Genomic DNA, 24,896 nt, shown 5'->3' on the forward strand with positions numbered 1-24,896 from the left:
CCAGCGAAGGTCCCTCCCACAGAGGCCCCGCATGCCACCGACTGTCACCTCGAGGATGCCACTCCTGCCCAGCAACGTAGAAGGAAACACGCGTGGCCACTGGGTCATTCCTCTCTCCCCACTTTCTCCTCACTTAGCTCACATTTCATTACATCCTACTGAGTTTAAATCCTACATTTAGCCATTTCTAGACTTTATTTTTCTCCCACTACAGACCACTCGTTCAAGGTACCATCGGGTTCTGCTCCACTGCGGCGACAGGCTGCAAATGGTGTGCTAGGATCCGCGTTGCCCACACTGCAGACCGAGGCCTCTCCCGCACTACGGAAGTTGGCCCGTCACCCCGGCCTGAGCCCTTCGGTGGCTGCCCGTTACCCTGCGCTGCCAAACTACCCACGTGGCACCCGAAGCCCTGCCAGCTGGGGCACTCCTGGCTCTGCACGCCCATAACCTGCTCCCCGTGGCTCAGCCACAGGGGAGGCTGTCTCGGGGGCCACCCTTCAGGCTCTCCCACTCGCCCGCTTGTTCGCCCACAACAGCATCTTTTGCACTTTTCCCCGTTGGTCTTTGCCTAGTGTCAGCTCGCTGAGAAGACCTGGGGGGACACTGAAGCAGATCCTAACGATGTTCAACAGTGAAGAGCTGCAGCGGCAAACAGCAAGTTGAGGTCTGTGTGGATCCCCTCTTCTGAAAGGGCTACAGTCACCCCCTCCATCCACCCTGCCCTTTCTCCTTAAGGACAGGCTTGTGGATCTAGCCAAGTCTGGCTTCAGGAACAGAGAAGGGAAGAAGCCACAGCCCATGGGCCCGAGTCCCAGGCACTCTGGCAGCGCCAGCAGCAGTGCCGGCACCCAGGAGGCACACACTGTTTGCTGTTTGAGTAAAGGAAGGAACAGAACTAACTATAAAGAACAATCTGTTAATTTATTTACTTTTAAAGATTTTATTTATTTATTCATGAGAGGCACACAGAGAGAGGCGGAGACACAGGCAGAGGGAGGAGCAGGCTCCCTGCGGGGAGTCCGACGCAGGACTCGATCCTGGGACCCCAGGGTTATGACCTGAGCCACTCAGGTGCTCCTATACAAAAGAATTTCAAAGGAAGGTAGGCGCTGTAAACAAGAGTAACAGCAAGTGCCTGGTGACGGCGCGTTCACCATCAGAAGAGAAAACCGAGGGAAGTACCTCGCAGGCTCCACTAAACTCGGTGCATTTCAGGTGCACTTGGAGACAAAGCGCCCAGGCAATAAATGAACAGGAGGGACGAGATCAGCCTTGCAGGATCACACAGGAGGTAAGTGAGCCGACTTTGGAGGAGAAAAGGGACTTTGTGGCCTATTGAAAAAAAATGTTATTGATTGCTTCCTGGGAAAACAAGAGAAAATGAAACCTAAGTCCCCTGTTCTTCGGGAGCCTTACCTTCTGATGGGAACAAACGAGTATGAAAAAAAGAATGATACCTCAGGTAATTTTAGGCCTCATGGAGACCCCAAAATCAGGGAAGGGGCACAAGCGCGCCTGCTGGGTGTGCATCTGTGTGCACACGTAGGTCATGTTCAGGGTGGTCAGGGAGCAGCCCGGGGCGAGGAAGGACCTTGCCAGAAGCAAGGACAAGCTCCTCGTGGAGAAGCTGCAAATGGAGAAGGGCGCAGAGGTGGAAGGGGACAAGGGGTGGCAGGCACCAGACTGCTAAGGAAATGCGGGCCGGGAACCCGAGGGCTCTGTGAGCCATTCTGGAAGAACTGGCACAGGGCACGTTCCAGGGACAGAAAAGGTCACCTGCCAGAGAATACACGGGTGAGCCGATATAGCGTGAGGCGAGCAAGGGATTATCAAACATAAGAGTATGTCCTTGTAGAATGTGCCTCTACCCTGTTTTTAAAGCCTTCAAAAAGAGAGAGAGAGAGAGAGAAAGAGAGAGAGAGAGAGTGTGAGGGAGGGAGATATGATGAAGCATGGAATAATTTAAAAAGAAAAAAAAAAAAAAACCCAGAGGCAACTTTGCAGGTTACAGTGGCAAGATCCACAGCCCACTGTGACCAATGCCGTGCAGGAGCAGAAACAATACGGTGTTTCGGTCATTCACCGGCTACTACAGTCAGGTCGGCAAGACAGGAGGACACTGGTTCCATTTTGATTCTCAGCCCCAGGAAGGGAGGCACCTGCAGCACCACCCAGGACAGCTGCAAGTGCCATCTGGAGAGAATTCAGGGCCGAGGGTGCTGCCTTGGAGGGCGAGGCCACAGGGGAGACTGAGCCCACCGACGAGAACCCGGCAAGAATAGAAGTGGCCGAGATGGGTTCGGGCTGCTAAGTCCATCTACGGGAGCAAGGACGGGGACGGCAGTCTGAGGAGTGAGGCTAAGAACCCAGGCATCATGTTGAGGAAGGAGAGTCAGGAAGAAGAGGGTCACACCAGACCCGGGGAGGGATGACGACCAAGAAAAGGCCACTGAGTACAGCAAATAAACAAGCTCTGAAGGGCTTCCGAGGAAGTAGTTTTTAGTAAAACTGTGGGAGAAAATCCTTGGTTGAAAAATAAGTTGAGAGGCTAAACGGTGCATTGCAGGCCCTTCTGGCTTCATTAGCCGTGGATATCCTCTACACCAGGGCCGTCCTACGGGAAGGTCATGCAAGTCCCAGAATGAAACCTCAAATTTCCTAGTAGCCACCTTATCAAAAGTAAAATGAAACTGATGAAATTAATTTTAATATTTCTTTAATTCAGCAAGTCTAAAATATTATCCCTTCAACAGTATGTAATATGTATGGGTATTAAGCGATTTTATTCTTTTTTTCGCCCATACTCAGTCCTGGAAACCTGGTGCGGAGAGCACATTTTGCACCTCTCTCTGCTCTCAAGAGCTCAACAGCCACAAATGGCCAGTGCTACTGGACTGAACAGTGCAGCTGTGAACTCCTTTAATTAAAAAAAAAAAAAATTCCAAATGATACCCCAATAAATGTTCAGGGAATTCTTACCATCTCTTGCATACCATCCTAATTTATTACCACTGTGCAATTATGGAATGGTAGTTCATCTTGAGAACACATTCATAAAAACTAAGACTCTCTGTCTATAGTGAAAACAACCATCTTGCGGCTCAGTGTAATCTGTAATTTTGTACAAAAAACTGTTTTCTTAATCATAGAAGACTTTGGCTACAGTAAAAACTTAAAACTGAACAGAAAGACAAGAACAACATATTGCTGTCACTAGAGAAGTGTGGACTGCAGAGGCACGCTAAAGTGTTAGAAATTACCCAAACCAGATAAAAGCACCTGCTCCTGCCACAACTGCCAAAGGACTGAAAATGCACAACTGATCAGTGTTAGAAGCAATTTCTCTTTTTGATGATAAAACGAGAGGTTTTGGTAATGTGTATAAATAAGCTCCATTATAAAGCTATACTCTCTTTGTTAATTAGATCTATTTCTTTAGGAAAAAAAGAAACTACGGTTATGAATCTTGAGACTTTTCAAGGCAATTTTAGTGTTATTACATAAATGAAATACTACGGTAAAGTAAAATGTCACTATTCAGACAAATTAGATGAGAGATGTTTGCCTCTGTTATACATATTCATCACTGAACATGTTTTTCCCTTCCCAGTACATAAAAAAAATGCCAAGAGAAATATTGCTAAGTGGAAATCTTCACCATATTGTAAGGTCCGCCTGTGATTACTAAAACATGCACAGTCTGTGAATGTTCTTAAATACCATTTCTTCCCTTAAAATAGCTTGCGTTTTTCCCCCTTACTTTTTGTTTACGCTTTACATTTCCTAGGAAATGCCTTCTTGAGCAATCGTGTAAAAACTAGTTATCATGAAAAAAACACCACTAGGTGTGGTGGTGATGCAGTAAATGCTAAATTAATGTGATCAAATTCTTAAAATGTTATTGTATTTGAAATCTAGGCCCAATCACATGCATCCATCATCCGCCAAAGTGAGAGACCCCAGCTGTCAGACAGCTGACAGAGGGATGGGTAGGAAAAACACATCTGACCATCAGAGCTCTTTCACGGAATTTCACAGTTAATGCTTATTACGTAGTTTCTACCAACTGTGCCCTGCTTTGACCACAGGCACATTTTAAAAAATAGACCTTACTCCCCTAAATAAAACAGAAGTACAATTACAGGACCATAACCTGTCAGTCTTTGACGGCGACTTAGACCCACTTCCAGTAAGTGAAATGCATGTGCTGGAAACACGGAGAAGTACGTGAGCATTACAGCTAGTCACGCCTCCTTTCTAGGGAGTCCGGGTCACGATGAAGAAGTTGGGCTTACGAGGCCTATTTAAGATGCATGGATCCTCGGTGGTGAGAGAGAAAACAAACGGGTCGCTGAGAGGCACAAGGACAGTGGAAGAAACAGGAAACACAGTGTCTACAAACAGGCAGTAGGGAGATCTCCGTAAAATCTTCTTTCTCTTGGGGGAATCCTTTCATTTATCGTGGGATCTTCATCTCTGTACATAACCCGTTCAACAGTTACTGCACACTCACCCTGGGGTAGGACCACTGGCCGGTTGAGGCTAACTTGCTTACTTAGCCTGAGGGTACCATGGACAAAATTTTAAGGAACATTTTATTCAAGTGGACTTTTTGTTTATTAAAACCCAGGTCGTAGTACAGACACAGGTGAACACGACTGTCTAGATCAGTTTGGGAGACTGTTTAGAAATGTCACCCCTCTTTCAAGTAATTTGTTGATGTTCCAACTGTCAGGGACCAACTGAAATCTCAAAAGGGAAAGTTCCAGCTTCAGGTTCTGCTGCTCTGCGTCTCCCCAGACACATCGGACAGGCTGGACAAGCTAACGATGGACTACATCGTGGAGGACTGCTCGAGGATCGACCGACAAAAGACCAAACACAGGGGGTGCCGGCTTTTAAGACTGGCTTTCTTTGTGTTCTTTCTGGTCAAGTCCACCCCCTGACCGAAGTAAAAGCAGCCCACTATGCCATTGACTAATTCACCAACTGAGATTATTTTCAGGCTTGTAGCTTTGTCCTGACTCTGGTAGAGTTGCTGTTTCTCACATTTGTCAATCGTGCCATGATTTACATGAAATGAATGGGCTTTCCCTTAATCACAGTTTAGGGTCCTTTCTATTTCTGTAGTCCTATAAACAGTCCACGATCTGCATCTGCTACCCCTCAAAGCATTTGCCATGTTCAATTGAAGATATCTGGCTGAGAGTCATCAGTGAATCAGTGTTTTGGCAAACTGCCCATCTGGGGTCTGACCTGAAGCCAAACAGCATATTTCCCATTGTGACAATTATCTCTTTTATAGGAGCAACTACAGTAGTCTAACCTACCTACTTCTTGTCTCTGGGACAAGAATTTTCCATTTTAACCATAATGGAGAAATAATCTACTAAATCCGAGTTACCCTAGAGATGGGGATTATTAATTTTCACAGAATTACAACTTAAGTTAAAAAAAAAAAAAAAAGATTTAGCTTTGTAGCTTTCAAGCTCTTACGGAGACTGAGAGTCAACATTACAAGCATAAATTGTCACCGGGCAGATGGCTGTTAAAAGGTGTGGGACAGTAGACTCTTGTCCAGACTCACAGAGGTCACAGTCAACTGGAGATGACCTTTTGGTAGAAATCATATCCATATGCACGGCTGCCACACCAACCCCATCTCCAACCTTCCCCCTTCAGCGGTTCACTTAGGGACACATCTGACTGCACCTGTGACTGGAAGGCAGAGGGATGGCTGAGAACCCACCAGACCACCTCGTCTTCTTGTTCCTCTGGGCCTAGGAAACATCAAGAGTCCAGTTTCCAACATCAAAGGCCCATCATCAAAGCCTCTATTAAACCCAGAAAGAACTCTACACCAGGTATACCGGGGAGAAAGTAATATGATTTATACTGAGTGTACTGGGGAGAAAGGGATATAATTTCCTTGAGTAAATACATAGTTAAACCTGGTATTCAGGAACTTAATTTTCACCTTCGGCTGCTTTCAAGTAACATCAAAGACCCATGACATATAATGTTAGCAACCTGTCTGACTTGCTACTTAATTAGTTCCTGAATAATAGTTATAGGTTAAGCTGTCATAAATCGAAAGCGTATTTCCTACAGGTACAAGGGAAAGCGTACTTCCTACAGGTACAAGGTTATTTAAATTGGGGCTCATTCCTAGAAGTCCTTTTTACTTACATCATAAAACTAGCAAAACATTATAAAAAAATGAATATATGACTTTCCATAGTGTATAAAGCCAAACATGAAAAAAAAAAAAAAAAAGCCTAGTACAAATGTTACTTGTGGGAATTCTTCAGCACGGCTGACACTAACTGAGGCTTCTTAAAGTCCGAGTGCACTGAAGTCTGGACTGCAGAGACCATCCTCCTGGCTAAGTGCTCCCGAGGGAGGCTTGGGTGGGTATTTCTTGCAGCAAGGATCTCTGAATTTCCAAGCATATGACACACTAAAGGTAAAATACCAGGCCCCGGTTCCCTCACCCATGCTATGAGGGTTTTACCTACGTGATCTCTAAGGCCACTTTAGCTTTAACATCCTGGGACTACCTACAGGTACACACATGTCCACACCTGCCTTCAAAAAGTGCCACTGTAACTACCATAGTCTACAGTGCTGTACCCATGCATTCTAGCCACTGTACTAAAAAAAAAAAAATAGTATCTTTGAGAAAAAAAAATGTTTATGGAATGAATTTCAATTGGCATTTTTCAGAAAAGCACGAGAAAGTCTCTAAATTGTTTTCTTTCCCTTGTATTTTTCTGTAGGAAACTAGTATCTGAAGGAGTACCTATTACCCTTCCACCTTATTTCAGATGGAATTCTATCAAGCTTCCTTTAGAAGTCAACCTCCAGAGGACACACTGTACACTCTTCCTTGAGTGCTCCCTCCAGCAGGGAAGATGAACCCTGCTGTTTACCCGGCACCCCTGTCTACCGGTGTCCCATCCTGCCAGACAGCGCTTCCCAAAATGGTGCCTGGACCCGCATCATGTGGCCCTACCCTGAACCAGAAACTCTGGAATGGGGCCTAGCAATGCGCTTCAACAAGCCCTTCCTGGTGATTCTGATCCCTTCCAAGTCGGAGGACCACTGCCACAAGCATCTGCCTTCTGCTAGAAGGCAAACTACAGCAGAGGTCGGGACAGAGCAGCAGACGACGAGGAGTAAGATAAGGCTGCAGAAGTCCAGGTCAGGAGAGCCTTTCTTGGGTCCAGGGGCTCAGCCCCACTCAGGTTCCCTGCCTTTCTTCCCCCTATCTCCTCTGGCTGATAAGGAACTGGAGTCACTGGTGTGTTCCTGGAGGAATGTTTCCTCCCCCGCAGCCACACCTGGGCTCGATATGGAAGCAGCCAATCAACAAGGACCTTGGGCTTTCCGACCCCAGATGCCTGAAGGGATACCCGTGGTGGACGCTCACCTGGACGCTCACTGTCTGTCTCCCGAGTACCCACCCACTTTCTGTTCTTTTACAAACAGAGCTGGTCTGAGAAGCCATCCTTTCCGCGCTCTCTCCAAATAAAAATTGGGATGGGAGGAGGACTTTACCCCTCCAAGGTTGGAACAAATGACACTAGCAATGCTGGCTGGGCCAGTCGAAACCCTGCACCGGCCTCCCCCACCCAACCCCGTACATCTATTAGTTGATTTGGTCACAGTCAATCTCAGGACTTCTGAGAGAGCTAACAAAGCAGAGCCTGGCTCTCTCCAGCTGAATCTCTGGATAAGTATAAGACTAAAATGGCAGCATCTAACTTACTACCATCTTACCGCCACTCTGAGAAAGCAGAGCTGACGACTGAAGAAAAACCAACTACGTGTAATATTTGAATTAACGAACAATGTCATACCTTAGGACAGAATTATACCTGGGCTTTTTAGCCAATAAAATTTCCTCTGTTGCTTCCCCTACTTTTGGCTGAAATTCCGATTACTCAAAAGCATCATAACTGATATACTGCCCTTTGTGTATTCTTTCTTCCCACCTCCCCTTCCTTCTTTGATAATTTTAAGTTAGATATTTATCTGCCTCTAATTTCTCTAGTTCTCTATTTTATTTACTGCCAACTGCCTAATTTTCTAACACTGTTTTTCAGATATTCCTGCTAAAAAAGTCATCTATCTCTTCATGACATTTGAAACCACTGGAATGTGGCTTTTCCTCAATTGTCAACATCTCCTACTTCATTTCTCAATTCTAGGGACACGATTCCATTTATATTTGACCAACAATTTTTCCTAACTCTTATGAGTTAATTTTATCTCTATTTTCTACAATTTTCTTATATTTTCTTTATCTATCTAAATCCCTTTTTTCTCTTTTTAAGGTCTAGCTCAAACCCTATCTCTCATCAGAAGAATTCACCTACTCCCAATATCCTCCAAGCTCCGTTTTTTGGGGAAAAGTATTATTATTTATCTTTCTATGTACACACACGTACACTACCTCCTTGATAAAACCAACTGGCTAGAAGTTAAGAGACTTGATGTTTATTTCCTTATTACCTAAAACACACAGACTTGATAGATGTTTGAGTAAATCATTGTTAAATACTTTACACCTGGAGTATCATTCTCTAGCAAGCTCAAAATTGTAAATTTAGATCTTACCTTCAAATCAAGATGAACTACATCATGAGCATGTAAAAAGCGGACACCTTCTAATATCTGCCTCATGAGTCTTTGAACATCTTTTTCTTTAAAGGCTTCTTCTCTGTCTGCAACACACTGGTCAAAGATCTCACCTCCAGCAGCACTAGAGGAGGGGAGAAGCATACTTTAATTATAAAGGCAAGGGCTCATTAAAAACATTGTCTCTTTTGTCCTTAACATTTTACACATTAAGTATCTTGAGATAAACTACCATTTGAGTGTGTGTAAACTATTGTCTACTTGCCTAATTCCATTTTTTTTTGATAAAAACGTGACACCTCTAATATGAGCTAAGATTAGCATTTCCAAAGCTAAATAAAACCATCAGTTTAAGAGTTTCAAGAACTTAAATTTTAATAGTAAAAGACATACATTTTCAAGAGAAAATTTCTCCAGAATTTTTAATTATAGAATACACAGAAATATTATTTTTATAAAACATACTAATGAAAATAAAGCAGATGCCCTCCAATTAAAGACCCCTTCCCCGATCCCAGCTGGAGCCACATCTAGAAGGTAAGTGCTATTCTCTCCTTGGTGTACTATATCCTTCCAGATAAAAATGAAATGTATATATGAAAATATGTATCAGATGTATACAAAAATATTAGGTGCATGGATTTAAAAAAATGGTAAACAGGACACATTCTACTGATACTGTTCAACCTTTTCTTACTTAAACATGTCTTAAGAATCTTTCCATGATGCTTTTAAAATTATCTCATAATTTTGAACTCCTATCCCTGTGGATAAACCAGAAGCCTTTGATGGACATTTTAGTTATTCACAATTATAAACAATGTTGTGATGAGAAGGCACATTACAGTTTCTCACATGTTTGCTTACGTGCCAGGAGCTCCTCAAGCATAGATACCCAGAACAAAACAGCTGGAGTGAAGGGTACATGCATTTAAAATTTTAATAGGAAAAGCCTATCCTCACCAAAAGAGCGATACTGATTTAAACTTTCTTCCAACATCTGGACAAATCATCTCTGTTTGTTTTCCTCCAAAGAATTTTGCCAATAAGAGAAAAAAAAAAAAATCAACATTTAAAAATTTGTATTCTTCTTTGGCAAAAAGCCCATACTTAAACATCCGTTCGTATCATAAATGACAGCTATGTCATATCTCAAAATTTCCTTTATGTGTCAAGAAAAAAAGACTAAGTTGCTTTCATAAAGTTGGTATAAAGTTGACATGAAATCTATAACTCCAAACAGCCATATTGCTGTCAGACCAGAGCTACTTATTAATTTCCGTTTAGTATGATAGTTTAGTTCTCTTTTTTTCTTTCCTTTTCTGTTAAAGCAACCTATTTCCAAATTCTGCCCATATATGGAAACATGACTTGTCACCAAAGTAGATAAGAACATATTTAAGTTTAGCTGAACAGTTGCAGGTGACGAAAGTGAAAGCAAATATTTCCTTGGCTGATAAGGTTTTCATTTTGGCTAAAACATATACAACTGATTTTTTTATTATATTTTGACCACAGTACTTTAAAAACCACCTATGAGAGCATTAAAACCATTTCTATGTATTTAGTTGTAAAATGCTCATCACATATTCCAGCACAGTAAAAGTAACGCACAAGTCATAAGGAAAGAAAAGGTGAACGTTCACAACGAAATTGCAGAGTAAATTCATTACGGCCTGGCAGTCCTGTATACTGTTGGTATGGATTTGAAGACCTAAAGCAAAAGTCAGTATGGGCTGGGTCAGCTAAGTTCCAAGCAGCTAGAGATGCACCCTGATGTAAATACGGCTCTCTGCACACGCACGCGCACGCACACACACACCACAGTTTGCCAGTTACACCCAGAACTCCCTGTGTTCCTCAACTAAAACAGAGAACTGTACTTCGGTTGTAAAAGTTTCCCAATCACAATTTATTGTCCTCTGGGGAACTCAGCTCACTACCATTCACAATAAAATTCAATACAGGTTAATTTACACTAAGTGCAAAGATTGATCTAAAATTAAGAGCAATTTATTATTATTTCTTTCTACTCTATGGTTTACCCATTCTTTTTTTTTTTAGGTTTACCCATTCTTCCTTTAATGTAAGGGTTTCCTCTGTTTTCCCAACAATTTCAGTAGTTTACATAAGCACAAAACTGCAGTTCTCTGAAAATTTTTGAGGATTTTTTTTTTTTTTTAAGATTTTATCTATTCATGAGAGACACACAAAGAGAGGCAGAGGCACAGGCAGAGGGAGAAGCAGGCTCCCTGCAGGGAGCCCGATGCAGGACTCGATCCCAGGACCCCAGGATCGCGCCCTGAGCGGAAGGCAGACGCTCAACCACTGAGCCACCCAGGCGTCCCAAGGATGTATTTCAAATGCAGACTATTAAAGAAGCTGTGTAGGCCAACCTTCAGTGACGAGAAATACTTACACACCCTCCGGTACAATGTGCAAATCATCCCATCCTACGTCTGCTTAAGTCTAAGCCAGACTTCATTAACTGTCATATTAACTAATGGAACCAAACAAAATTTTAAAAACCATTTGTGACATTAAAAGCATTTGTTAAGTACGGTTAACAGGAAATACAACAGTACCAACTACTTGACACAAGGTATCTTCCTTTACACAGGAAGGAAGTGAAACACTTCAAGTTTTGTTGGGCCCTACCTTTTAGCTACAGCAACATTTCCAGTTAGATTATGGTGTATTTACTTCAGTAGTGTGTATTTTCCACTACTATAAAATCATCTAGAAACTGAGTAATTATTACGAGTTACATATACTTTATCAAAAATTTGTTTAAAAACATTAATTCAAGAGCTTTTCACAAAATTTTTTACACAGATTTATTTTTAATTTAAATTCAATTAATTAACACATAGTGTATTAGTCTGAGGTAGAGGTCAGTGATGTATCCTCTTAATGCCTATCACCCAGTTACCCCATACCCACTCCCACGTTCCTTCCAGTGACTCCCAGTTTGTTTCCTATGATTAAGAGTCTCTTATGGTTTGTCTACCTCTCTGATTATGTCTTCATTTTCCCCTCCCTGCCTCTATGCTCCTCTGTTTTGCCTCTTAAATACCACACATGAGTGAAACAATATAACTGTCTTTCCCTGATTGACCTATAATACCCTCTACTTCCATCCCCATCATTGCAAATGGCAAGATTTCATTTTTTTGATGGCTGAGTAATATTCCATTGTATATACATATTCCACACCTTCTTTATCCATTCATGTCAATGGACACGTGGGCTCTTTCCACAGTTTGGCTGTTGTGGACATTGCTGCTGTGAACATTGGGGTGTAGGTGCCCCTTTGGATCACTACATTTGTATGTTTCAGGTATATACCTAGCAGTGCAATTGCTGGCTCATAGGGCAGCTCTATTTTCAACTTTTTGAGGAACCTCCACACTGTTTTCCAGAGTAGCTATACCAGCTTGCATTCCCACCAGCAGTGTAGCAGGGTCCCCCTTTCTCCACGTCCTCGCCAGCATTTGTTTTCTTGTTAATTTTAGCCATTCTGACTGGTGTGAGGTGGTATCTCATTGATTCGTATTTCCCTGAAGCCCAGGGATGTTGAGTATTTTTTCTTATATAAAAACTATTTTTATAAAAAGTATTAAGAACTTTTAATTTCAACTTTCTAGTGGCCCTTAGAAACTTAGGGGATAAGTATGTTATGATCAACATTATGCAGAGCCATGTACATGATGCTTGCAGGCTAAGAGCAATTGTGTTTCCTTGTTGCCTATACCTTGACTAGATCTTAGCTCCCAACCTCTGACACCAAACATTCCTTTTTCTATCAAAACTAGCATTTCCATTTCTACCTGCTTCAGGGCTTAGTTCAGATCCTCATTCTCTCACTCTTCTAAATCAAATATGTTAGGCCCTGTGCAATGTGCTATAGACAGAAAGATAAATTATAAATAAGTATTGTTTATAATTTCAAGTACTAGTGAAAAAGAAAAATGAAACACATTTTAAAGAATACGTATGTGTAAATATCTATGGGTGTGACGTTATGTATCAAGTGACAATTCAGCAACTAAGCAATTCACTGGAAAGGAGAAAAAAATATGAGAAAAATGACATTTATTGCAAAACTTGTAGAAGGAATAGGAATCCACTAAATAAAATGGTAAAAGCACATCCAAGGCATAGTGAACACAAGCAAAAGGGCATGATGGTGTCAGAAATACATGATATGACTCACGAAAGGTTAAGTACCTACTTCCTCTTTTAGCCAAATGGCACGGAACTTACCCTCTAGTCATAAACAACAAGAAATTGAGCAAAGTCAATGGGCCAACTATTTTCAGACCTGAGAACACAGGCAGTTAGGACCATGATCCCTAGGAAGAGGGACACAAACAACTTGAGCCCTACTATTTGTTTTCCTACTTGGAAGTAACTTATGGATTGTGGTACACGGTGGAGGAGAAACCCAAGCAGAAAACGGAAGCCTTGCTAAACTGAAGACATAAACCAGGTGTTTGGCAAAGTTAATGAGGTTGGATTTCCAGAGTGAGCCACACAGAGAAAGATCTCCAGACATCTGCTTAGCTGTATCCTGAAGTATTAGCATAAGGATAAACTCTGTAAAGTCAAACAAAGAACTGCTGGGAAATTAGAAGCTGAACAATTCCTAGCATTCACAAAGAACAGAATAAGATATTTGAATTTTGTCCAGCTGAAGTATAAAAATCATGCCAACCATTTAAGCAGTCAGCAAGCTCCCCATCCCAGAAGGGCCATACCTTAGTAGTAAGGTTAAGTAGTCTATGACCTGCCCCAACAAAACTGATTCACGAGTTATTTAATTGCCTGCCAAAATGAACGTCATCATTCTTTAATGGAAGATCATAAAATCTGCTCAACACTGTGACACTGTAAATGCATGGCATCCTTCCAAAAATTACTAGACATCTAAAAATGCCACAAATTATAATCCACAACTAATGAGAAAATAGTAAAAACAGACCTAGGAATAACAGAGATAGTGGAATCGGCAGATAAGATATTATAAATATATTCAACAATTTAAAATAAAATAGGAACATAACAAGGAGATGAGGGGTATGAAAGAGGACCAAATGGAACTTCTAAGATTAAAAAAGAAGGTATCTAAAATGAAAATTTCACTGGATGGGCTTTATAGCATTGCAGAAGAATCAGTGAATTTTAAGAACCTAGCAGTAGAATTTTAAGACCTAGAAATTCTATCTTAAGAATCGAGCGAGGGTGGGGGGAAGATATTAGGACCAGGGACCTGAGTGACAATATCAAGCAGTTTAACAAATTGTAATTGAAGGAATAAGAGAAGAGAGGTGGGGGCAGAAGACAGGAGGGCTGTCATCAGGGACAAGTGTTGGCAGGAGATGTGGAGAAAAGGACACTGCTGGTGGGAAGGTAAACTGGTGCAGCCACTGTGGAAAATAGCATGGAGGTTCTTCAAAAAATTAAGAACAGACCTTCCACAGGACCCAGCAACCCCACTTCTGGGTGTGCATGCAGAAGAGATGAAAACAGAATCTTGAGAAGATGTACACTCCCATGTTGACTGAAGCATTAATCACAACAGCCAAGATACGAAGACACGTAAGCACCCATGAATGGACGAATGGACAAAGATGATGTGTTCTATATGTAACAGAACATTATTCAGCCATATAAATATATCCCACTCATACGTGGAATCTAAAAAAGCAAAACTTCTAGAAACAGAGACTAGAATGGTGGTTACCAGTGGGTGGGGAGGTGGAGAAAAGAGAGATACTGGTCAAAGGGTACAAACTTCCAGTTATAAGATGAAGAAGTTCTGGAGATTTTATGTGCAGCACAGTGGTGATAGTTACTACTACTACATTATATACTTGAAAGATGTTAAGAGTAAATCTTAAATGTTTTTAACACACGAATAAGGTAATTATGTGGTGCAGGTGTTAGCTAATGCTATGGTGGTCATCATTACACAATACAGAAGTGTATCAAATCCACACCTTCTATACCTCAAACTTACAAAATGTTTTATATCAACTATACCTCAATAAAGCTGGAAAAAAAATTTAAAAATAAAACAATGTATACAAAGCATGTAAATAATTTATTTCAAGCTGGTCGAAAGACTTATTTAGCACAGTGCCTGGCACCTAGTAAATTCTTAAGCACAATGATTATACTCTGAGTTCCCATAGCAACTAGCAAGCATTTCTAATAAAATACCAATATTGCTGCAAAGCATTTACACTTCCTTCACTAAACCTGTGGCACCTGGAGGGAAGGGACTAGGCCGTTTTCACTTTTATGCCACCAGCACCTATTACCACCTATGGCAGGTACCTAAACGTAAGTGAAATGGATTATTGACGCAGAGATCATAAACCTGCCTGTTTCCCTAACAACAATCTATTGATGTGGCCAAGAATTTTGTTATCTCAATATCTAAAAATCTATTTCTAAGACTTTCCCTTCAAACAAAAAGTAGAACACAAACATTTTTAGTCAAATCATACTGATGGGTGGTTTGGAAACCACGATCACTGATGCAAGAGAAGCCACCACAGATTTCTAAGGGGACAATATCACCACATCCATGTCTTAGTTACCTAACAGCAGCCTGAGGAACGTCCTAGAATCGAAGCCAGGGTGATCAGCTAAGAAGGTGCTGAGAGAGAATATGGGAGAGACAATGAGGACCCAACATAGACACCAAGTGAAAGGGACGAGCAGAGGAGAGGACTAAATGGAAGACTTGGTAATTTATTATAATATATGAGTTTCTAAGGGAGATGAGGGAAACAAAGAGACAGTCAAGGTTTCTAGCCTAAGCTATGAAATAAATGGGGATAACACTGGAAATGGGGAACAAAAGAAAAGCAGGCATTATCAGGGCAATGCAGGCGGGCACACATATTGGTCCTGGATTGATAACGAGATGTGGCTGGAGACAGAGATACGCAGGTGGAACTCAGAAGGTCCAAGTTTGGAGACCACGATTCGGAAATAATCACACGTTAAGAGTAGCTGAAGCCACAAACGTGGAATGTTATCATTCACAGTAAACGTACAGAAAATAAGCGTATGACAAGAACAACTCTCATGCACTCTGGAGAGGCGTGCAGTCCTACAGGGGAAGCGGGGAGAGGCTGCGAGGGAAGATTAAAAAAAAAAAAACAGGACCATGGAAGCCACAGCAGAAGATCATTTAAAGAAGGAAGGTGTGTAAGGAGTTTGTAAGGAGTGAGGAGTGGAAGTGCACTACAGGGCGCAGGCTGATCTTGGCGAACAGGGTCTGAGAAGAGCAGGTGCAGCCGACGGAAGAGCCGTGGCGCCCGGCACAGAACCGACTAGAAGCTGAGCAGTGCTTTAAGTTCAGTCTGCTCCTGCAAGGAGCACAGCAGTGGAGGACGGACAAGCCCAGGGCCGCGGCTCACAGGCCATCAAAGCTGAGGAAAAGCAAGTTTAGGACAGGAGGGAGGGCGACACTGGAGGACGAGGGGAAAGAACCACCTGGAAGGATGCTGGAAGGCTGAGGGAGGTCAGTGAACGGACTCAAACCAAACCAAGGGCCCTGGAAGAGGAAGGGAGAGAATGAAGGAGCAGAGGGGAAGGCGGCAGCCCCAGAGTGAAGGGGGGAAACTCCAGACAGAAGGGGGAGGTGAGGGGGGGCGGTGAGGGGATCCCTGGGTGACTCAGGGGTCAAGCATCTGCCTTCAGCCCAGGGCATGACCCTGGGGTCCTGGGATCGAGTCCCGCATCGGGCTCCCTGCACAGAGCCTGCTTCTCCCTCTGCCTGTGTCTCTGCCTCTCTCTGTGTCTCATGAATCAATAAAATAAATAAAATTAAATTAAAAAAGGGGGGGGAGGTGAGGGCTGTGGAGGCAGAGGGACGCGGAGCGAGGGCGCGAGGGCACCTGCCAGCCTGCCTCAGCTCCACAGGGCAGGAAGGCCGGTATCTGAGAACCATGGCCAGGAGGGGACGATGGCCAGGAGGCGACGGGCCAGTGTGCTAAAGGTGTGGGTTAGCTCCTGGCGGGAGGCGGGCCTCAGGAGAATGAGCCAGGAGGCCAAGAACAACCCGAGGCCAGCGAAAGCCCAGGTGAGGACTCCTCAGGCCTGTGCTCAGCAGGCGGGAGGCCCCACCGGCCTCGCGGGGTGTGCAGGAGGCCAGGAGGCTGCAGGCAGGAGCTGCGGGGGAGGCCAAGAGGGAGCAGGCCAGGGTGAGGTGCGGCCAGAGAGTGCACAGCTACCGAAGGGCAGGGAGTCGCTGGACCACGAAGCCCTGAGAAGAATCCACCAGCAAAGGCTGAAGAGCAGGTTTGGTGAGAACAGGACAGGAACCAGGTCTGGTCACAGAATGACATTTCGTAAAATTTTTTCTAGATCAACTTCCAATCCGGCCTTGATCCGCTCCAAGACAACCCGGAAACTGAAAACCTAGGCAGGCAGGGCTTATATGAGAGATTCCTACTCCGAGCTTTTTTTAGGTTAGAAAACAACTCTATTCAGAGGAGATTCACATATACTACACATTTGCTTACCCACCCAATCATTTTTAATATTTTTACTATTAGAATTAAAAATACTCTGTGCGGGGGCACCTGGGGGCTCAGCGACTGAGCCTCTGCCTTCGGCTCAGGTTGTGATCCTGGGTCACGAGATTGAGTCCCAAATCAGGCTCCCTGTATGGAGCCTGCTTCTCCCTCTGCCTGTGTCTCTGCCTCTCTCTCTCTGCCTCTCTCATGAATAAATAAATAAAAAAAAAAAAAAAAGAAAAAAAAACTTTGAAACACTTTTGTGCTTCTCACTGTTCACATTTTATAATTTCTTCAGAAGGGATTCCTAAAAGTGAAATTACTGATTAAAATTTTGGACACAATGCTCTTGAATTCCATTATCAAGAGGAAGACACTATTTTAGCCACCCAGAATCTTCTTTCAACAGACTTAAATTTTTCAAAAACACTACTACACACGCTATTTTCACTTCTTTTATCTTTTTAACAATATTTTTTTAAAAATCTATGTTGAAACATTTATATCCACCTTATCTTTCTAAATGACTACACAGCAATTCACTTTGCGACATTATCACTTATTTAACCAACCAATCCCTCTCTATTAAACAATTAGGTTTCTTTTTTGTTACATTAAAAAAACTTCATTGAATATTTTCTGACACATCTTTGTACAACTGCCCGTTTATTATACCCTTGTGAAAAAATATATAAGTGAAGTTGCTGGATTAAAGAGGTTTTTTTTGGTTTTGTTTTAAGTTTTTGCTATATAACTCTAGCCTGTCCTCCCCCCAGAAAAGTTGCACCAATTAACACTGCCACCTGCAGTATAAATCAGATGGCTTGAACCTTGAATATCACTTTTTATTTATGATTGTTGCCACTCTTACAGGGGGAAAATGAAAATTTTTTTTTCAATTTTTATTTATTTATTCATAAGAGACACAGAGAGAGAGAGAGGTACAGACACAGGCAGAAGGAGAAGCGGGCTCCCCACAGGGTACCCGATGCGGGACTTGATCCCAGGATCCCAGGACCACACCCTGAGTAGAAGGCAGACGCTCAACCACTGAGCCACCCAGGCATCCCTAAAAATTTATTTTTAAATTTACAGTATAAAAGTTCTAAGAATCAGTATTTTTCGTGTTATATATAGGCCACTTATATATGTACATCTATGTGGAATTTCTCTTACCTGTAAAAGAAAAGCACGGGCCCAAAATGGTATCATTTAGACCAAACCAACAAACTGGAGCTAATACCGAACCTAATTGCAGTTTCTCCCTCCCCCAGAAACAGAAGTCTTAACCAATCTGTCAGAAAATTTCTGATCAGCATCAGTGAGAAATCTCCCCTGGGTCCTATCCATCCCCCAACAGAAGATGAGGTAACCCACCTAATAAGGCCCCCTGCCCTTCCCATAAGGGAAGGTGATCCTGCCTCAAACTAGCCTTTTCTTTCTTTCGCTAATAACTTCTTGCCAAACCCTTCTTTTTTTTTTTTTTTTTAATTTTTTTAAGGATTTTTATTTATTTATTCATGAGAGTCACACAGAGAGAGAGAGGCAGAGACACAGGCAGAGGGAGAAGCAGGCTCCATGCAGGAAGCCCGATGTGGGACTCGATCCCGGGACTCCAGGATCATGCCCTGGGCCGAGGGCAGGTGCTAAACCGCTGAGCCACCCAGGGATCCCGCCAAACCCTTCTTACTAGAAAAACTGTCCATTTTGTACAACGCCTTGGAGCTGCCCCCCACTTGCTAGAAGCACTCACTTCATAAAGCTGATCAGATCTTTGATTTTACTTGATTGAAATTTTGTTTAACATATCCTTTGCCCACTGTTTTTAAACTGGGAAGTTCATGTTGTGAATCGGTAGTACCTCGTTACACAGCAAAGAAATGTTAAGCACTTTGGGTGAACAGACAGGAGAACGATTTTCCCTGAGCCTGTCTTTTCATTTTGTCTTTATTGATGCAAAGTTAGGCTTTTCATGTGGTCAAATCTATCAATCATTTCCTTTGGTAGGAGAAACAAAGAGGAAAACAGGATTTCTTTAAGAAAAAACTGTTCATTTTCCAAAGCTGTTTCCCACACTGTCCCTACATAAATGAAAACATGGTATGAAGCAAACAATTATTTCTGAAAGAAAGAGATTACCAACTCAGCCTACATGAACAGTAAGGGATTGTAAGATGTCTCTTATTTTATTATTACCTTGGTATCACTTACTTTCTGAAGAATGCCACTAGTAAATAAGAGAACTTTACTATCAGAAGAATTTCGTTAAAGAATGAAAACCTAATATGCATGGATTGTTAGTTTGAAAAATATCAAATTAGTGTAAGAAACACATGAAAAGTTCTAAAAACTCTTCAGATTTCCAGAGTACCAGGCTGCGACACGTACCCCAGATGACCAGCATCCTATAAAGAAGTGTGGACTATCAAACAAACTCCATTTAAGGAAAACAATACTTACTATTCCAGAACTAAGATCATTTCTGATGGAGTTTCATAGACTTCATGTAAATTAATGACCCAAGGATTGTCCTGTGCTAGTTCAAGAACAGCAATCTCATGAATTATTTCCATCCGACAATCTTGGCCTTTTCTTCTTTTTCTCATGAACTTTGCTGCAAATTCCTTTCCAGAGTCTTTCTTTATACATTTCCTCACCACTGCAAATTTCCCCCTAGAATCAAACAAAAACATTCACAGTTAGATTTGACAACTTTCTAGGGATGGTAAATTTTAATAAAATTTCCAAATACTCATTAGTGGATATTCAAATATAGATCATATTCAATCACAAAAGCAGCACCATCACATAAGAGTTGAATAGGTACTTTCATAATCAAATAAAATGTGGCTGGTAAACCTGAAAAATCCCTTCTAAATAAAGAATAACCAAATATTAAAATCAGTATCTTTTCAGTTATATGTTTTTTTTTTTAAACACATTTATACTGAAGAATGATTTAAATCTTGAGAAAAGCCATTTGGCTTGTTGAGAGAAACTGGTTGTCAAAATTCCTAAAAGAACTGAGTTGACTCTAATACTCTATCACCTTCCAAAACTATACAAGTTAAGATCTCATTTATATATTTCAGCTACAGCATCAGCTGGAAATGTCTAGTTTTTCCTATAAAAACAGATACAACAAACATTATTTTGATATGCAACACTATCATTTGTTACTAAACTAATAAGCAAGTCACAGGGGAGTCAGTATAACTAAGCAAATTAAGAGTATGAATTCTGGAATTAGATGGGGGTTTGAATCCCGCAAATAGCTCTGCAGCTCACATAACCTTGGGCACATAACCTTGGGCAATTTTTTTAACCTTTTAATTAAATTAATTAATTAATTTTTTTGATTTAACATTTTTAAATCTCATTTTCCTCATCTGTCAAAGACGTACCAGAATCTATTTCACACGGTTGTGTGAGAATTCAAGTATGTAATACATATCAATTGCTTGGCATGGAGCTTGCCATATAGTAAGCGCTAAATAAATTATTAATCAAACCAAATCATTATTTTGTGATAGTCATCACCCATAAACAGCCAATTTCTAAGTTGGAAGGCAGCTTAGAAATCACAGATTTTTTGTTTTTTTTGTGTGTGTATGTGTGTTTTCTTTCTTTTTCACCTACTGCCAAATACCAATGCCAACGTCTTCTTTCAAACTGTGAGGCAGTCTCTTCCACTTCTGAGTGCTTATTATTTTAATAAGATTTTTCATTACAAGCCTAAAGTGAAGGCCTGATAGGCCTGGGCCTTTTGCTGAGTAGCACAGAAAGACCCTTGTCTGCCAAATACCAATCCATCAGGTACTCAACGCAGCCAACAGGATCTGTTAACTACCAATTCATTTTCCAATTTTTTTTTTTTAAGATTTTATTTATTTGAGAGAGAGAGAGAGAGGAGAGAAAAGAGTACAAGTGGGGCGGGAGAAGGAACAGAGGGAGAGGAAGCAGCAGACTCCCCCATGGAGCCCAGCAGGACCCTGGGATCCTGACCTGAGCCAAAGGCAGATGCTCCACCAACTGAGCCACCCATGTGCCCCTCCCTTTTCCAATTTTCAATCATTTCTCATCCTATAACCGTTTTTAAGACTTTCTTGCTATTATGGCTCATCAGAACTGCTGATAAAATGTGCTAACCAAATCTGAAGCAATTCCTTCCAGTAGAATCAGATCAAAGGGTTACATCATTATTCTTTTGTTGACCTTGGTACAATACAACCTAATATTTGCTTTCTTTAAAAAAAAACTTGACAGGTTTTTCATATTTCATTTGAGCTGGTAAATAAACCACCTAGATGCTTTTCCTTTTGAAGTTTCTCAAGCCAGTATCCTCATACTATATTTTTAAAATACGGTTTTTGTTTGTTTTCTAAAGATTTATTTATTTGAGAGAAAGAGAGCAGGAAAGACGCAGAGGGAGAGGTGATCCCAAGCTGACTCTACACTGAGTGTGGAGTGTGACACTGTACCCACCGCCTGAGCCGAAACCAAGAGTAGGACGCTTAACCAATTAAGCCACCCAGGCACCCCAATTTTTAAAATGTTTTTAAAAAATTAAAGGCAAGGCTTTCATTTCATGTTCTGTTAAATTCTTCTTCTTCTTTTTTTTTTTTAAAGATTTATTTATGATAGAGAGAGATGCAGAGACACAGGAGGAGGGAGAAGCAGGCTCCATGCAGGGAGCCGACGCGGTACTCGATCCCAGGACTCCAGGATCACGCCCTGGGCCAAAGGCAGACGCTTAACCGCTGAGCCACCCAGGGATCCCCCTGTTCTGTTAAATTCTAACTTCTAAGTTCGGACCCAGCAGTCCAGACTACTGATGTAATTTAGAGTACTAATTCTTCCTTCCTAGCTATGTTAACCACAAATATATTTTTCATGTGCTCTATGCTTTTGTAGCCACCACTAAAAAAAACGGTAAATGAAAAAAAAAAAAACCGTTAAATGATACACCCTTAGGCATATCTGTATCATAGCTGCCCACAGAAGGGACAATCTACCTAACAGCACCCTTGTTCAGATCAAAGTTCTTTGCATTCACAAAAATGTAAAAGACTCCTAGAGATGCTTTGAGGGATTAAATCATAAACCTATTCATCACAGACTAATGCCTTTTATTTTACCCCATAAAATCATTAGACTAATATCTCCATCAAGTTTTAAAAGGTTCTTAATGACCTTTGGGTTCTTTTGAGAAAAAAAATCATTACTACTTTGATTCTTTTAATATTTATACGTCAGAAGTTTCAAAAGAGGAGAAAAAGAGAAAGTTTCATGTATAAAACACTGATCAATAAATATAATTGACAACAAGCGTGTTCCTGGTAAATTAGAAATGACTCAGCTAAACTGCCTTCAAAATATTCCCCCGTCAAACACACAAATGTTTACTGTTCACACACCTAACATTCCAGGCAATACGTACGCTGCACTAAAGTAAGACTACTTACTGTCTGGCCCGAATGTGTATTTTTGAATAGAAGGGAAGACAAAGGACTCAATAGAGAAAGGGATTCACACATATTGCAAACCTACAAACTCTGGGAACCCTTGCTACAGAAGAGCTATTGCTAAATTCAGGAACTAGAGACAAAAATAGGGAAGAAAACCATCCTTGACATCTGGGGCCATGCAACCACTTCTTAGGGTCAGCAACACAGCTCCCATGGCTCTCCTCCCACACCAGTAACTACTCTTAACACCACCTTTGTTTTTGTGGAGGCACTCCTCATTTTAGGTTTATTCTTTTCTTTCCACCGTGTCATGCACTATATTGGGAGCCAGCACACTTTTCTGTAAAGGGGCAGATGGCAAATATTTTTGGGTCTTGCACCATCTCTGTTGCCACTATACAAGTCTATCATAAAATGAAAGCACAGACAAAATGTAAATGAATGGGTGGGGCTGGGTTTAAAACAAACAAAAACAAAAACAAAAAAATACTTTACAAGCACTAAAAGTGTGAATTTCACAAAACTTCCATCTCATTAAATATTACTCTTCGGATTTTTTTCAACCATTTGAAAATGTAAAAATCATTCTATATCTTGTGGCAGCAGCAGTCCGCCAACCCCCAGTCATCCCACACTGAAAAACTCGCCCATCACTGTCATACTGAAACCGGCAGTAAGAACAGCAGATCAGGACAGTTTAGAGGAAACTTGTATTGCCCTCATCTCTACATGACTGGTGCAGTGGGAGGGGAACTCTTCAAATTGCTCAAGGAGGAGTCCAAAGGAGATAAAAAGAGTTTTCTGGATCTGTTCCTTCTGTAGAGCAACACAGTACCCAGAAATGTGAGATTCAGTATTCGAGGTACAGAGTCCTAGCGAACACACTAAGGATTACATCATCCCGGGGTCTAAATTCCACACCCCACAAGGATGCCAATATGTGTGTTTTACCACAGCTTCATGGTAAAAACCGTGACTGTACCTAAACCCTGAGTTTTAGGTTACTCAGGCTTTTGTCTAAGCATAAAATAAATATTTCTCTGACACTAGTGGCCACAGTTAATATACAGACGAGGCTGATGAGGTTCAAACGGTATGTTTGTTTCACATCTACTTTCTTTATGGATTTAGCCAAAATGCTTCCTGACTACATACATAGTCATTACAATTTCTTGAGCTCTTCAAGCATTTCACAAACATCTATGGTTCACTATTACACACTAAACTGACAACTCAGGTTGATATTGAACAGTTTTGGCGGGGGTTGGGGGGTGGGATATTAAAAAATCCATGTATTTTAGAACTACTCAATACATTGCATAGTGGTAAAGTAAAGATATGTCAACAATAAACAAAAGGAAGTGACATCTGAGTTAGATCCACCAGTTAGATGGTTTTAGTCATCTCTGCACTGCCAAGGCCTACCTGGTAAAGCTCAGGAAGGTGTGGGGAGTATCTTTAGGTAAGTATGACAAGCTAAGGGAATTTGGGCTTTCTCAGGGTAAAGATGGGTACTTGTTAGAATTTTTAGAATAATGGTTTTTAAAAGCTAAATCTGATAGTGTGGAGAAGAGTATATTGCAAAATGTTAACTAGAAACTAGGGAAACCAATACAATAATTCAGGGTAGTGGGCTGAACTAAAACAGCAGCAGCAGAGGCTAGGAAAAGACACTGCATTTAAAAGGGGGTCAACAAAAAAATAAAATAAAATAAAAGGGGGTCAAAGTTCATTAGCACTCCGTGGCAGATGGACTTGCAGGAGAGATGAGGGGGAAAAGGGAAAAGTGGAAGCTGAGGAGGACTTGTAGATTTTTACCTGCGTACTGGATAAATATGGCACCATCAACTGACAGGCTGATTATAAGAATGGTAACAGGTTTGGAGTGGGGGGTGGGGAGGGGAGGGAAGGTAATGTGTTAGCTTTTGGATGGGAGAAGTTTGAGATGCCCTTCTCTGTAAAGATGATTCTATTTCTTCCAAGTGTAAGCACCAGTGTTGGGCTACCAACAAAATATATAAGGTTTCTCAAAGATCAAAAACTGTAGATGCTAATTTGAGTGGTAGAGAGAGGAAGCAAAACAAAAGGGATCATCGTGGTTCTAGGTCTGGCCCCAGACTATAATAAAATGCTTTGTTTACATCTGTGTTATATTATTCACATTGGTCTGAAATCATGTAACGTGTTGTACTATGCCTGTCTCCCCAGCTAGGCGAGGAGTTCCCCAGCCAGCCCTCACTTATCA

The 24,896-nt window shown here is 41.6% G+C and overlaps 1 protein-coding gene and 1 long non-coding RNA gene across 3 annotated transcripts in view; one reads left to right on the top strand and one right to left on the bottom strand.

Annotated features, from left to right (window-relative positions):
* The window catches only part of STK17A (serine/threonine kinase 17a), a 37,349-nt gene that overhangs the window by 7,181 nt on the left and 5,272 nt on the right, over positions 1–24,896 (bottom strand). Inside the window, exons 2-3 of the mRNA XM_038562643.1 lie at positions 19,644–19,856; positions 8,626–8,770 (exon numbers count right to left, since the gene is read on the bottom strand). Coding sequence (XP_038418571.1) covers positions 8,626–8,770; positions 19,644–19,856 — 358 coding nt within the window. The remainder of the gene's footprint in view (positions 1–8,625; positions 8,771–19,643; positions 19,857–24,896) is intronic.
* On the top strand, positions 401–7,926 carry LOC119877228. Of its 2 annotated transcripts, XR_005373053.1 has the most exons (3): positions 401–1,294; positions 4,265–5,867; positions 6,783–7,926. It is a non-coding gene; the product is annotated as an uncharacterized LOC119877228 (long non-coding RNA). The 2 variants fall into 2 exon arrangements; XR_005373052.1 differs by lacking the exon at positions 401–1,294 and having other exon boundaries at positions 3,940–5,867.

This window comes from Canis lupus, chromosome 18 (assembly GCF_011100685.1).
Source record: "Canis lupus familiaris isolate Mischka breed German Shepherd chromosome 18, alternate assembly UU_Cfam_GSD_1.0, whole genome shotgun sequence".
In the NCBI taxonomy this organism is placed as follows: Eukaryota; Metazoa; Chordata; class Mammalia; order Carnivora; family Canidae; genus Canis; species Canis lupus.